Source organism: Charadrius vociferus, unplaced genomic scaffold (assembly GCF_000708025.1).
Source record: "Charadrius vociferus isolate BGI_N301 unplaced genomic scaffold, ASM70802v2 scaffold142, whole genome shotgun sequence".
Classification (NCBI taxonomy): domain Eukaryota; kingdom Metazoa; phylum Chordata; class Aves; order Charadriiformes; family Charadriidae; genus Charadrius; species Charadrius vociferus.
In genome coordinates, this window is record NW_009647025.1 from 1,970,033 (window position 1) to 1,986,574 (window position 16,542).

Genomic DNA, 16,542 nt, shown 5'->3' on the forward strand with positions numbered 1-16,542 from the left:
TGCTGAAATGAAGGGATGGTGCTGAGTTTGTCCGGGTTCTGTTCCCAGCTCTGCCTCAGATATGCTGGGCTTGTCAGCAGGTATCTCAAGAAAAATCATGAAAAATTTTCCAAATTTCATTTCCCTTTGTAGCTTCATGAGCAAATGTTTGGGACACCCAAAATCGATGGCTTTTTTTTGAACATATTTCATCCAAACTTTTCCATGCTGCAGTTCACTCCTTTGTAAAACGGTTTTAATAATCTCTGGCACGTAGGTATAAGCTAATGTTTGGATTATATTGGGAGTCAGAAAAAAAAAGTTCTGTCTTCAAGAAGCTACCTTTCTAACACTCTGTCTCTTTTCTGTACACTGCAGGCTGTGAACCCATCCCTGTAAAGTACCTCCAGTGGAGCAATATAGAGTCTATTGTGGCTGTGGTCTTTTCCTGCCTGGGGATCCTGGTCACCATGTTTGTCACCCTTATCTTTGTGCTCTACAGGGACACCCCTGTTGTCAAATCCTCCAGCCGGGAGCTCTGCTACATTATCCTTGCTGGCATCTTTCTGGGTTACGTCTGCCCTTTCACCCTTATAGCTAAACCCACCACGACATCCTGCTACCTCCAGCGCCTTCTGGTGGGTCTCTCCTCTGCCATGTGCTATTCTGCCCTCGTGACCAAAACCAACCGCATTGCACGCATCCTGGCAGGCAGCAAAAAGAAGATCTGTACCCGCAAGCCCCGTTTCATGAGCGCATGGGCCCAAGTGGTCATTGCCTCCATTTTGATCAGTGTGCAGCTGACACTGGTAATCACGCTGATAATCCTGGAGCCCCCGATGCCCATCCTTTCGTACCCCAGCATTAAGGAAGTTTACCTTATCTGCAACACCAGCAACCTAGGTGTCGTGGCTCCTGTGGGCTACAATGGACTCCTCATCATGAGCTGCACGTACTATGCCTTCAAGACTCGCAATGTGCCTGCCAATTTCAATGAGGCCAAGTACATTGCATTCACCATGTACACCACTTGTATCATCTGGCTGGCCTTTGTGCCTATCTATTTCGGGAGCAACTACAAGATCATCACCACCTGTTTTGCAGTGAGCCTGAGCGTGACAGTGGCGCTGGGCTGCATGTTCACTCCTAAGATGTACATCATCATAGCAAAGCCTGAGAGGAACGTCCGCAGTGCCTTCACCACCTCAGATGTGGTGCGTATGCATGTCGGGGATGGCAAGGCACCTTGCAAGTCCAACACTTTCCTCAACATATTCCGGAGAAAGAAGCCAGGGGCCGGAAATCCAAAGTAAGTGCTTGACTGCAGGTACACATCTATATGTATATGTCCCTCTCTTTGCCATCCTCTCTTGGTCGACAGTAGTCTGCTGTATAGTAAGGTATGTAACAGTTTTTCATCTCACATATAGCAGAAAAGGTGGAAATGATCCTTTAGATCTAAGCCTCAGATGGATATTGACATGTTGCTTCCTATTCTTTCCTGCCCTAAAGGCAGCCCTGTACACGACTCCCTCTACCTCTGGGGCAGGTCAGGCAGTGGCAGAGTAACTGAGCTCCATTTGCAGCTTCACCCATCTCTCTGTGCATGTGATGGGGATCTGACGCCCCTACGTGCAGTTGCTCTGCGTTTTGTTCAGACTGAGGTGTTATTGTAGCCTTTTGGGGAAGGGGATGAGAAATCTCTGTCTGAGTGGTTGTAAATCACAGATACTTGTCTAAGGCCACTGGGATGTGTGCGTGAAAGCTGGGGATTGAACAGTAGTTTTTAAGGTGGTGTTTTGTGGCCGTCCTCATGATTGTGATCCAAAACCACCCTTCATACTATCCCTATGCTCTATTTAATATTCAGAAGTATGAGCAATACTCTTAATCATCATTAGTGTAAACTTGCCCATGTTCTCAAATCCAGTGATGGTGTGAAAGTTGCAGAAGTCAACTGATGGTGAAAATGAACTTGCATCCACATCTATCGAACCTGTTATTTTCCTTGCCAATAATGAAAAGGAACCCAGCTGCAACAGAGGGGGAGAGAGAACTGTTACTTCAAACAGCATCTCCCTGTAGGCAGCTGTCTGAACATTTGCATTCTTTATTATCTTATTGCTTTTTAATCTTTAAAGAAGCACCATAGGGCTAGACATCAGCTTAGATTATTTTTGTCCCAATCAAAAACAAAAAATCAAAATAATAAAGAATCAGTGAAGTCTACATTTCTGAGCTTCTTGATAGAATTAAAATTCATTTAATTTCCAGCTCTTTGGGATCTGTAGGCTTCTCTGAGTCACTTGAGTATGCTTGGATTCGGTTTGTATAAGAGCCATTTTCCTATGTCCTGGAGATGGAAGGGATAAGGATGGAGGTAATACCACAGAAAACCCATGCTGTGATCAATTTTGCCTTTATATACTTCAATAGTTTTTATTTTGTTGCCAGACAGGGGGTCGGAAGAGAAAGGAATGGAGACACAAGTAACCCAAATATACAGCTCAGTGTGCCACAAATGCCACAATAAGAATGCCAGCTCCTCAGCTAGACAGAGAGCAAGTTGGGAAGGGCAGGCAGTACTGGGAGCCCCCCATGCAGGGAGGTGGCCAAAAATCTCTGTAGGTCAAGAGCTTGAATTTTGTACAAATAGAAAGATGGAGCCTGATCCACCTTCCTCTGACTCTGTGGAAGTTGGATGGGGTCTTACACGTCTGCAAGAAACTAGTGTGCTGTTTCTGCAGTGTAGTCTCTGGTTAACGCTGTTAGTATCTTTAAGATTTAGTCTGACAAACAAAAGGACTATTGAGTATTTTAGATCATGAGAGACTTAGTAACCATTTCTTTTTTGGGCTCTCTGTTCTTCTACTTTCACCAAGAAGATTGTACTTTAAAAGATCCAAATGCAATATATTTAGAATGCAGCTCATGATATGAGAAAATATTTCATCCTGTTAAAAACCCAAGCTTCCCCCTCAGCATTGTCTCTTTTAAAAACCAGCAGGGCTTACCTGAGCTTTTTAGCATTTTTTTTGTTTCTTAATTTTAGTAGGATTTTCTTGACCTCTCTGTTGAGCCTGTGTGAGCAGTATAAAGAAAAAAAAGCCCTACAGAGCTTTAAGGTGCTCTTCTAAACTAAAACCTCAACACCCAGTTAATATGGTTTTCTGTCTCAAGTCAAGCCTCTAAATCTTTTACACAGCAAAATCCCGACCTCTGACCTAAACCTTTTGTGCATTTACTGCTATGTTCTCCACCTAAACCCGCACAGATGTGGAGCCACGCTAGGTTTGCTGATGGAGAAGGACAGCATACCTCTCTCTACATGGGCATGAAGAACTGAAAGCAGTGTAGTACACAAACACGCAGCTTTCGAAATAAAATCACAAGATGGCACAAAAAGTCATTTCAGGGCTTTGGAGGGTATTTTAGCTCCTAGCAAAGTCCATTGCAAAGCTTGTGAGGACATGGTGCTGATATAGATAAAGAAATGTGAGTCACTGAGAAAATCAAGAAGGAAAACGTAGAATTTGCTGGAGCCTTTGAAGCACCTAGATAAGTCAAATATGTAGTCAGGTCCTTCCTGAAACAGGACTTGAAACTACTGGAACATGCTTAATGCCCACAGGAATGACCTCCATGTTGATTTTCAAAGCTTATTTTTTTTTTTAATTTCCTATGAAAATCTGGAATTTATTTGCCAGTTTTTCAGTAATTCAGTTCCCTGAGCATGTTGATCTGCTCCTTGATTCTGTAATTGTCCCTCCCTATGGCCACATTTTTCTGTCTGTAAGTGGCCAGCAGTGCTTCACTCAAAAGATTTCTTTTCCAGCTGTCTTACAACTTTCCATTCATTTTCTTGTTGTCTCTTCTCTCTTTTCCTAGCTTGTTTTTCTTTTTCTAGTTTTCAATTTTCATCACTTTTCCTGTCTGTATCAAACCTCTCCTCTGTTAATCCAGTGAATTCTAATTCCTAAACAGAAAAGTGGCATCCATCTAAACTAAGTTGGTGTCCAAATACAGAGTTAAATTGAGTTAGTTTTAAAAATGGAAACTCTACCTTTACAAGGGCCAGTCAAACTTATATAAGCCTTGAGAAGGCACTCACATGCAATGTTGTGCTGTTAGTTTAACGAGTACCGCTTGGGGACTAGAGCAAGCCAAGCTACTCTTCCTTTCTCTTTCCTAAAGCAGAACAAAAGAATTAACCAGGGAAGTCTATTAACACAGGATCAAAACCTTTATGTGCTCATACAGATGTCAGACACTCCCCTTGAAAAATGTCTGTCCCAGTTGCATTACCAACAGAGTTTGAATGACAATAAATTGTTTAGGAACACTGTTCTTCACTTAAATAACAAAGCATGCTGCCTTTACTGATCTGTTGCACTCTGAAGATGCTATGTGCAATCATGAGGGTTCAAACTCTCTCTTAATTAGTTGAATTAAACCATGGGCCACTACAGCCAACCCTGTTTTAAACAGAGCTGGTTGGGAACTTTCCAGTGGAATATATATTTCATCAGAAAATTCTGGCCTCTCAAAATGTTTCATAGAACTGGGCTTTGATGGAAGGGATCCTCTCTGGGCCAGGGGGACTTCTTTTTTTTTTTTTCCCATGGAGGGACAAAGGCATTGAGAAAGCATGAGGGAACTTTACCCCAACAGCTGTTAGTTAAGGCACTCACTTAGGTTAAGAGCATCTCTGCTTCCCAAGTAAATGCCCTATAACTGGACTATGCACTGTCCCAGGGCAAGTCTCCTCCTTTCTCTCTGTTCTTGACCAGCAATGTGTGCTGGAACCAAGAAGCAAAATCCTGATGCAAACACTAGAGAAATACTTTGTATTATTCTGTGAGAGCACTTGAATCTGGGTCTGAGAGATCCCTTGCGAGTGTCTTCAGTACTAAGCCACTGTCAGTCTCTCCCTCTTGCCAAATGAATATTTAAATATGTATAAAAAATGGAACAGCTCCATCAGGAGAGATGGAGAGAGAGTGATATCTGCTGCTTTTATTGAAGCTTTGTGGGGACATTTATTGTTAGAGTTTACTGCTTGATGAAATTACGAGATCCTGACTGTTACAGGATGATGGCATAGCAGCATTTTTTAGGAGAGCATTTTTAACCTTTCTTTCCCCCCCAGCTGTGAGATTGTAACTTTCAGATATGGATCTTGCTGTGATCATAAGCCTTGTTCTTGACCACAAATGTTACTTTGGTCTACGACGGTCAATCAGCTTGAAGAGTAGCACTCCTGTGCAGTGCCTGTACAATTGCTTCCCTGAGGAAGCAATGCTCCTTTCTGTACTATGTGCAGAAAAAATAACCAGTGATAAAGAAGATGCTGATCTTGAGGAGGGTTCAGGAAACACCTTCTCCAGCCACTGCTTCAAATGGACCCTACTCAATGTGCAGGAGGCTGAAGACAGGCCTGTAGCCTGCAGGTCTGCTCTGCTGCTTTTCTGTAGTCCACATATGCACTTCAAATAAAGTTTGAGCCACACAGCAAGGCTTACCTCTTCTTCCATGCTGCTTGTGGCTGCAGTGGCATGAGAAGGATCAGTGTTGCAGAGGGGACCACAGGGGATAAGTTCATTGTGCATCATTGGGTAATCAGCTCCAGGCTTGGCAGTGATGCTTAGCTGCTGCCTCTGTCTTTACATATAAATATTTTAAATTTATGGTTGAGACCCCAGGTCTGGATACCATTTTAGTGCATTTTGAATAAGTAAGGATTTGCTCGTCAACATACATTGTGTAGCAAAATCTGAACTGATAGGAAGGCCAACTAGCAATACTCACTAAGTGGCCAGGATTCCACATTAATGCATAAGCCACCTGCTTCCCCCCTTGTAATTTTAATATATTTACATTCAATTATTTTTCCTCCAGCTGTCTGCCCTCGGAAATGAATGGTTGTTTTTAAATATTTCCAAACATGTACTTTTTATTTAGCTTTTTAACATGTTTTGGCAGTCCATGCCTCTAGGCTGCTCTCACAGGCATCCACACTAAGCAGTGTCCAGGCAGTCACCTGGGCCAAGGATCTCTCAAAACGGCTTAATTTTATTCCAATAAAAAATTTTGGGCAACCCAACATCTCATAGTACATTCTTCCTGCTTCCTTTACATGAGCCTGTTCCTGTTCTTTGTCCTCTCTCCCTCTGTATTGGGTGGCCTTACATACAGTTTTTTAACTGGGAATCCGATTTCTCTGTTACCTCTAGTAAGATGTGTCTGTTCCCTTACCAGGGCTTAGGGAACCATCTGCTTTTCTGTCTTGCCAGTTATAAAATTAGCTCCAGGTATTCTTAAGTTACTCTTTCTCTTTAAACTGACTTGCTGAGCTTGCGCAAGCTGTGCTGACATGCCATGTTTTTCTGGGACTCATTTCACTTGGCGACTTGCAGTCCACAAAGGCTTTTGGACTCCTCAGCTCCTTCATTTTCAAAGCCTCCCACAGACACACAGTGAGGGGAATCTTAGCATAAGCACGTCCAGAAGGCAGGACATTTTGTTTCACTCTTTTTTCATGATGGTGGGAGGAGGCAAATGCACAGTGCAGCATGGCAAGAGTTGGAGCTTCCAGAAACAGAGAGTAAATGTTCAGCATGTTCAGTCGCAGCCATACAAATGTAGATCTTTCACAGCCTTTCACTTGATCCTACCTGAGTGCCTCGTCATAGGAAGAGATGCTCAGGAGTATTCCTTCTTCCCGCCCTCATGTCACTACTCCATGCAGGCAATATGCTATCTTTGAGTGGGGGGTTATGGAGGCAAGCAGGAAAGGAAGAGAAGTGTGAACAAAAGACATTAAAACACTTTTAATGTAAGTAAAACAATGGCTTTTGTCCTGACCTCTGCAGGCTAAAGTGTGTGAAATCGAACAAAACCAATCTCAACCTGGCACAGCCTCACAGGGAGTATTTCATTCTGTCTTGCTGAAATGCATCAAAAGATCTGAAATAAGAAAATTTAGTGGAAAGTGCAAGGAGGATTAATAGTAACTGGTCACCATTGTACCTTCTCCTATAGAAGAGAAGATACTGTTAAACTCCTACACTTCAGGACATGAGCCAAATCTGAGAAGTCTGAAATATATTTAAGTATTTTCTTTGGTCCTAAATTGTGTCACCTAGCCTGCATAATAAAAGAATTATCTTTAAATTCTTGTTGTAGAGAGTACTGTCTGGTGGAGTTTCATCTTACAGCATTGCCAAACTACTATTGTGACAATTGCTGAATCTAATGGGGAATGGTAGGCCAGCTTGCTTTGCAATTTGGAAAACTGATGCAGTGGGTAAACTTCTAATGTCCTGTAGTAGTATTGCATACACAATAAGACAGCTCTTTATTTTTACCGTTACAGACCTTGGAAAATACCAAATTCCAGGGCACTTTCAAGAAGGCCCTTAAACCTGCTGGGCCTGCACAGCCATCCTGCTGAGGCTTACCCCTGAATGGGAAGGCATATTATAGGAAAGTTTTGAAACAGCAGAAAGATTGTAAATTCCTACAAGTGGGACATAATACAAAGATTAAAAAGAAAAAAAAAGATAGTGGGAAAAATGGTACAAAATAGGTTAGGTTGTTTATTTAAACAATTTCTCTGTCATTGTATGTGTGATCTCTTCAGTAACCAAGCAATAAAATGTTGATGTCCAGGCCCTGGTTTTGGTGCTGACTCTGTAGAGCAGTGGCACCATGGGGTGCAAGGCACAGTGCTGGTCCATGGCGGTGTGGCTCCCGGCTCCCCATCAGGGCATGAGGCTCCACAACCATGGGGCTCCACAACCATAGGGCACTTAGGTCTCCCTTGCATCTCACCCAGCGCGTATCATAGATGAGTCTGCTGCCTTCACAGTGCGGACGGAGATGTGGCAGCTCTGCTGTGCTCCCCTGGTGCCACAGCTGCCACAGGGAAGGCAGGTAACGCTCTGGTCTGACCCAACTCATCTCCCTGTCACAGACCTCCCTGGCATCTGCTTAGCTTCTGTACGCAGTGTAGTCTTTCATCCTTTTCTGAGGTTGCAGTGCATTTTTGGGAAAGCAGCTTGTATGCTTGTAGGGATTGTTGAAGGTTTTAGTGCCAAATGTCTCTCTCTCAGCAGCTGGTATGTTTGCTGGCTTTGCTGGGCTATTTACTGGGCTTCAACAATTAATGACTTTGCGGACACGTAGCACTGTGACAGGTAACAGCTCTTACCCAGTTCTCTCGTGTATGTGATGTGAATTTCATATAAGAAAATTCAACAAACTCAGTCAAGCTGTTCAGTCCTTGTCAGTATATTGATTTAAGTGAATATTTAAAACTCCCAGAAGACAGTTACATGTTTCCAAAGGGACTCTTACAATTGATGTTAAAGAATTGGAAAGAAACACAAAATAAGGGAGCCTGAAACTTAATAATCCAACAGCAATTTATTCTAGCCCTGCTGCAGGCTTGCATTACATTTGAGCTATGTAATTATATCTAATCTTGTCCTCGGTAGCCTTGAATTTGCATTTGCTTTAATAAGTATGTTGTACTTCTGTCCATGCACCAAAAAAGCACAGAATAAGTGATAAATAACTCTGAGATGTCACTTCCACTCTTATATTCTTTATAGTTATTTAAATGAATACTAAAAATCATATTTATTTATAAACCAGGGGTGGCAAATGCATATACCAAATTATATACCAAATTGTATGCCTGTGTATATATGTGCAATGTAACCAGTCTGGAGATAAAGAATTTTCTTTTTCTTTCTAATGAGAAATAAGGGCAAGGCTACATAAGGCACTTTAAATTTTCCTTGAAAATTACTCCCAGCTAAAGAGAGTCCCAGCACACGCATAACCAAGCTGAGGAGAAGGGGCAGGGACAGATATCCAAACTGATTGGGAAGATTGTCATCAAGCACAAGCCAAGAGGTCCAGCAGTTTAGGCTCGTTCCTCTGGGTTTCCTTCTGTGACCAAACAGAGGCTGCCCAAGACTACATTTAAGAGAAATAAATAAGAAAAGCAATGAGGTTCTGCAGTGGGACAGACTGTTTTATATCCTTATCCCTCATATATATCCTATATATATCCCTCATATATATCCTGTAACCCTCAGACAAAACCCGGGTTATACTGAATTAGTTTATAGGGCACAGCACCTGCACCTGGGCTCCCATCCAGACTTCTGCTTCTTTGTCACCAGTCAAAGCCACATTTTATTTGGGTGGTCCCTTTATGTGAAAGGGCTGTTGTGTGAGGTTTTATCCAATTTCCTCCCTTTCTCAGAAGTTCCCAGTCCAGGGCAGTTTTGCCACTTTCTTTTCATGGATATTCGCAACTCTGTTCTCCCAGGGGATTTTGAAAGGACATAAACGCAAGGAGTGATCTCCGAGTGCAGCCTGGTTCTTACCAAAGGATTCTCAGAGAACTTTGCTTTACAGCTTCTTCTCTTGTTTTGCTGCTCTCAAGATGCTGAATCACAAAATGCTGTTTTACTTACAGGCACTGCTGTAGCACCAGGCAGCCTTGTATAATGAATCTTAATACTTAAACACAATGATGCATAGATACACAACTACATCAGAGGGGAGCTTTTCAGTTATGTGTCACAATCTCTGCTTCTTGACTGAAGGGAAGCAAACACATTACTACAGAAATCCTGGGAAAAGCTAGTATCTTTCTTGGCATAAAACACAGGAATAAGGACACAACTTGTAATTTAATTTCTTGCTTGACTGGATCACTTATTGCATTTCCTTGTATTTTTGTATTGTATATATTATTTATTGCGTTTTTATTCTGAAATCTAGTCGTAGCAATCCAGTTAGGATGCTACAAAAATATACCAACTCAACAGTGAGTGATACAAACAATTGCGTTCACATGTAGGTATACGCAAGTGATGTTTATCTGCTTAGTGCCATAATCTTACATTGTTTTAGTTAGAATTCTCTCTGTGAGAAAAATAAGGAACAAAACTTCTTTTTAAGAGTGTCAGATAAATAAATAGGTGTTGAAGGTTGCATCCAGATAAGCACCTAAAAGCCTGGATATTTCCCTATATTACATATAGAAGTAAGACTCCAACTCTCATAAGCACATATTTATGGAAAAAAAAACCCACCAAACTGTGTTTAGGGAGGGGAATGTTCTGAAATATCATTTTAAAATGCATAACAGACATTTATTTATTTAAATCAGCATTTTAAAATGGAAATGGAATAAAGAACTAAAATACAAGTTTCCAAGAGGCTACTTTAAGATTTTTTTAAGTCAAGAATGCACTTTACCTCCTTTCTGTCCTCAAAGGTGTGATGTTTCAGTCCTGTGCCTCAGTTATTCACCTCCCCTCAGCAGAAGCAAACAGAGCTGTGACATTTCATGAACACATGATAATTCTTGTACAAATACTTGCTAGAATAAACACACAAGATATTCTGTAAGTGTTTATTCTGTAGGGATCTCTAAGCCACCTTGTGATTTCATACATCGTTGAGCTAATTTAGAGGTGAACGAAAATTTGGGTACTGAAGGATATAATGTGAATCTCTGATATTCTCTAGATAAGGATAAGGATATAAAACAGCACAAGCACTGTACACATCTATATACAGTTAATACAGAGATTTGGTTTTTTCCTCAAATTAAGATGTAGTCTGAAAAATATTCTTGATTCACCCCTGCAATTCAGTTCCTAGTGTGAAATGCAGAATGACTGGCAATTAATTTAATCCTTTTTCATGCTTAGGAAGGGACACACAAACACATGAGAGCTCAAGAAGAGGAGAGCACTCTTGGATGTCACCTCTTCTACTGATGTGAAAGGCCTCTCGCATTCTGGCTTGTCCACCGAGCTCATCTCTGCCTGCGACGAGTGCTCCCCTTCGGTCAGGGGTGTCCCACAAGCCAAACTGCAGATGCTGCAAACACATGCTGACAGAGCACCTGATTTTTAGCAAGACTGTAATTCATAGGTGAATCACACCCTCAGAGAGAGAAGATGGTCCATCTCTGTTAAGAGACTGTAGGCGTGTATGGTTTTCCACCCTGTTAGAAACTAAATCGTCTGAGCAGGGTTTTATCCTGATTATATACTGTTAGCCTCAATCCATAGAATCATAGAATGGTTTAGGTTGGAAAGGTCCTTAAAGATCATCGAGTTCCAACCTCCCTGCCCTGGGCAGGGACACCTCCAACTAGACCAGGTTGCCCAAGGTCACGTACAGCCTGGCCTTGAACACCTCCAGGGATGGGGCCTCAACAACCTCTCTGGGCAACCTGTTCCAGTGCCTTACCACCCTCAAAGTGAAAAACTTCTTCCTAATGTTTAATCTAAACCTGCCCTCTTCCAGTTTATAGCCATTCCCCCTCGTCCTGTCACTACATGCCCTAGTAAAAAGTCCTTCCCCAGCTCTCCTGTAGGCCCCTTTAGGTACTGGAAGGCCGCAATAAGATCTCCCCGGAGCCTTCTCTTCTCCTAGTCCACAGTCCAGTGTGGCTCTGTTTCATTAGAGAAATATCTTCAACACCCTTGATGGATGATAGTAGCACATACGTTTTGTGTGTTGTGGGAAGAGGCCTGCACGTTGCCCTGTCAGTTGATCAGTAATGTGTTATGAAGCAGATTTGTCAGGATGATGCCAAAGCACAAAACCCAGGCTATCCTGACTTATATGGTCACTGTAAACTGGGGATGCTCTCCATGGCTCTTCCTACCCTAAGGCAGGTTTTCAAAAAGTTTCTCACCAGCAGTAGCTCAGATTAGCTCCCCCCACCGCGGTCCCCTACTATTTGTGCTCCCAAAGATGGGAGTGTTTTTGACAATGGGACTTTTACTAATCTTTGAGAACAAAAGCCAAGCAGTTTCAGCTTACGTATGCCCCAACAACATGAACCACTGCCAATTGCACCAGCCTTTGTGAGATCACAGCTTGCACACATTTGTGCCTTAGCAGCAGCAGCAGCTGAGTTCCAGTTATTACAGGGACAGGACACAGCACAGTAGCCAGGCACCTGGAGAAGACCATTTCTTTTAAAATACCCCAAAATTCAGACATACTCATTTAAAAACACCTGTACTACTTCCTACAACATTTAATGCCATCCCAATTTTTCCATTGTTCACACTACTTCCATAGAACACAGAAGATGCAGAGACTGGTGCTGGATACAATGTGTGGCAAAACAGAGGCTACCTTCTGGCACACTGCTTGGTCCAAAATCTGGACTAAGTCTTTGCTAAATGCCTGTCCCACAGATGTTTGTAATGGAACAACTTTCTTTCTTCTCTTTATTTTTGTCTATGGTGACTTAAGAGTTTGTAAATGGAAGAGAGTAATTTCAAAATCTCCATCTCTGCTTCCTGCTTGACTTCCTGGCTTTTTTTAGCTAGTATGGTTTGATTATTATTATTTTTTTCACATACCTTCGGATAGTTTTCCATCTATCCCAAATGCACGGAGTACCATTTGCAGCCAGAGCAGAGATCTGACCACGTTCTCCTCTGTTCTCCCAGTTATCAGCTCTGTGCCCCAAAGACTCTGAAAGGGCAAAATCAGCATCAGCAGATCTTTTTTTGAGGTTTCCAGACCCAGGTCCAGAAGTCTTCAGAACAGACTTTATGACAGATTTAATGTCCACACAGAAGACATACACTGGCAGAGTCACTAATAATCCTGGCCAACAAAACAGGTTATGTTCTCTGCTATGCCAAAGGACTCTAAGAAACCACTTTAAGTGTGGGTTGAAAAGTAAAGTATATTGTATCAATAGAACATCTGCCTCCACATTAAAGTTGTTAAAGACTATTTAATTTTGAAATAACAAGTCAGCTAAATAAGTCAGAGCATATACGTGCTCTGGCATTCAGCCTCCCACACCTGACAAGCATAGGTTAAAAGGCATTATCACTGTAAACAGCAAACAATTGTGCAGGCTAGAAGTAATCACACAATTTGTCACTTTAAAACCCACTGGAAAACTAAAAGCTCCAAGTTTCTTATTACTGCATTATAAACAATTTACCATTTCTAGCTTACTGCTTCAGTTATCTCTTCTTAAGCTGTTTCCCCTTCTCTGCTCTGTGGTTCTTTTGTGGTGTGCAGAATGTCGTTTTCTTCCACCCTGTAAAATTAACCTTACAGTGAGAAAAAAAGAAAAAAGAAAAAAAAGAGAATTATTGTCTGCTGGATTGTCCTTGAGCCAGATCTCAAGGTTAGATAAACTTTAATGTCAGCACCAAAGAAGGTGTCCCTGCTGCCCCTGGTTTGGGGAACAGGGGCGAGAGTTGTCCCTTTCAGCAGCAGATCATTAGATTAGCTCAGCTGTGTTGCAGCACCACAGACGGAGATGTCAAAGCTGATCTTAAACTCCAGCAAAACAAGTGCCCCCTGATGTGATTCCAGCAGCTTCTCACTAGTAGATGGTTTGCTAGTGTTTGCAGTTTCAGTCTGGTCAGTCCCAGGTACCCCCAGAGAATCAGAGGCTCAGTTTAAATGCCCATCTGCAAGCCACCTTCTAGCTAGTATAGCTTCCTCTTTACCCAGCACTATTAATCTTTCTGTATCCTCTAGTGTGCTAAAGTCAGGAATGTTTGCTTTTGTTGCTTTCTTACTTAAATCTCTTGTTATTCTTGCCCTCTACTTCCATGAAAGATATTTTTTTATGTTCTCTTTTGGCCATTTCTTTCACAGCATAAGCTAGATCATTTCAGATGGTTCAGTTCAGCCTGTTTGGTCTGGCTTGCATTCCCAGATCAAGGATTGTCTGGAAATTGGGACTTATTCCATGTTACTCTTTTTTTGTATCCCAAAGCCCCTAAACCAGCCAACTAACCAGAGAGCCAGCAGCAAAATACCCCCAAAACAACCAACCAAATGAAAAAAAACCAAACCTCAGAATTTGTGCAAACCCCCATGGAGGGATTATCTACCTTGAGCAGACTGACAAAGACTGACAAGGGGCTATGCTTGAAAGCATAGCCGCGGCAGCATCGACGACTGCAAAATATGCCCAGCAAGCAGATTAAGCGTGTGGGTGGCATTAACCCACTGAGCCGAGCCGTGGGCTGCGAGGGCTGGGCCAGCCAGCACTAACCTGCATTGCCGCCGGCCAGGTTAATGCTGTCAGCATGCAGGGGCAACCTGCACACTCCGCTCCGCACACACGGGTCCCCAGAAGCTGGTGTGTGGGCAGTGTGGGCTCACAGGGCTGTCATGGGAGCTCACGTGGGTGTGGAGGACGGGCTCGCATGTGGGGGCTGTGGGACCGCATGTGTCTGGGCAGTACAGGCTCCCACGGGGTACAATGTGTGGCCCCAGGTATCTCTCTGCTCCCCGATCAGCGAGCAGCCCTTCCTCTTTTACTTTCTCATATCCTCTGAAATGTAAGGTTATACACATTTCTTAATCCTTAGGGTTATATAAGTTATCTCAAAAATCTCTCCTACCACCATCCCGGATAGCCAAGAGATTTGCCTGCGGCTACTTTGGGCTATCATAGCCTGTAAATCCACAAATGCTTTAAGCTGCCCTAAGCCAGAAATGACACCCAAAGCCTTCCTTTACCCCACGCTGTCCCTTCAGCTACGCAGGGACAAGAGCCTGGACAGCCATGTTGTGAACTGGAGTGGGGAACTGATAATATTTTTTTTTTCCTTTTCTTTTCTGGCTTAGCTGTGACCCAGATTAGTTGTCCCTGTCATTCCCTGCCAGTTGATTGAGCAATTGCACCAGGGGTTGTGCTGGCACGGAGGGGTGGATGTAGCAGCAGGAGGGGGCAGCCAGGGAGGGCAGGAGCTCCCCTGGGCACACAGCTGGCTCCTGCTGGCCCAGGCTGACCTGAAGCGCAGCCTGAGCTCTGTCTCCAGTGTGCAGCTCAGCACTGGGTCTTTCTGGGCATCCTACAGGGACTATGTTCTCCTTAGTGACAGTGACCCTTCTGTCCTCTTCGGCAGATGCTCGCACCTTGACAGAGAGGGTGTGATGTGAAATCCCTTCTGCTCCTCAGTCCTCTGCAGGTGATAATTATCTGTATGTCTCCCTCAGCCTGGCAAGGGTCAATGACCCTATAACCTCCCTCCTACTTGCAGTGGTCTTTGCTCCACAGCTCTTAATGATTTCTTTCTCTCCACTGCACCATTGATTAGCATAATTAAGTTAAAACTCAGAGCAATTATTTCCAACCACCACTTAGCTTGGAATTCAGGACTTGTGTTTTAAAAATGAATTTATACTAAAAACCTGTCCATCTTCCAAACTTATTCTACTGGCTTAATGAAATATATTGCAGAAAACTTCTATCAGATCGTGGCTCATACAAAAGGTATCAAAAATTCAGCTCCTCTTTCTACAGGAGAAGGACATGGCCTTGCTTCTGTTTTTGTAGATATCTCTTGATTCAGCCATGACAACCATACATAAAACTTGACCTTTCAAGGATACAAATATGAGAAGATGAACACGCTTCCTGCCTAGGAAGATGCTAGATTTAGAGGCAAGAGGATTTGGGATGAGTGTTTAGTTGAGCACTTTACTGATCTGGTTCTACATACAAAGTGTGCTCACCTCTTCCCAGTCACCTTGCAGACTGATTGAGGAGGTGAAAAGCAGGCTAGAAAGTTTGTGGTGTTGCTGAGGCGTCCCTTGGGAGTGCAGAGGGCAGTCAGTCTGAATGCTGGACCAGGAACCACTCTAGGATGTGACGGCAGTGTGCCACAGGGCACAAGGCTTCTCCTTCCCTGTATGAAAGCTAGGGGTTACACGTAAATTCTTAACAACTAGGGGATGATTCAGGGCTATCACTGCAAGTAGCAGCATCATGCCATCGTCAATTCTCTTGAATTTCTTCCCCACCTTGCTTTCTGCCTAATGTTGTTGATAGTCAGTTTTTTCAGATTAGGTTGTATAAAATCTGGGGCTGTGCTTTTCTGTATGTTTTTCACTGTGGGGATTATGAAAGCTTTTCTTACAGTTTGGATAGCGTCTAGTGTGGAGGATCTCTGACTGGATTCAGGTGATAGGTAACACAGTGTCCTGCGCTTCAGTTATCTTGGATGCCAGACAGACTCATTCAATTTGTGTCTGTTTGGGGAGTCTGGATGAGCAGAGAGAGTAATTCCAGAGCAGAAGGTGAATGTTTCTAGTTTCATAGCTGTTCAGATATAAAACATTACTGATAGCAATTTACACTTTCCTACAATCCTGACACAGCTGTTTGCCTCATGGGATGATTCATTTACACTTAAGAGAAAAAATAGCGGCAAGAGTGACTCTTCCCTCAGATCTTTTATATTCCTTGCTGCAGATTTCAACACGCCTGTTACCTACCCTGAGTGCTGAACGACTGGCTAGAAGCGTTTTTCTGCTTCAAAGGACATAAAGTAAAGCAATTAATCCTCTTCCTTCAGGAACCCTCTGCACTGCCACCCTGCTTCCTCTGCCAGACTCCCTGCTACTGCACCCAGGGATTCATTAGAAAGCAGTTCAGACACTTTCATGATGGTATGCCAACTCCTCGTTCAAATGCACAGAAGATCCATCCTGCCTCTGGGCTCAGGATACAAATAACCATCC

At 43.0% G+C, this 16,542-nt stretch overlaps 1 protein-coding gene across 3 annotated transcripts in view; it reads left to right on the plus strand.

Moving 5' to 3' along the window:
- GRM1 (glutamate receptor, metabotropic 1) overlaps window positions 1–16,542 on the plus strand; it is a 192,215-nt gene that overhangs the window by 161,900 nt on the left and 13,773 nt on the right. For all 3 annotated transcript variants that reach the window (XM_009895526.1, XM_009895527.1, XM_009895528.1), the window contains exon 7: window positions 358–1,288. In XM_009895526.1, coding sequence (XP_009893828.1) covers window positions 358–1,288 — 931 coding nt within the window. The remainder of the gene's footprint in view (window positions 1–357; window positions 1,289–16,542) is intronic.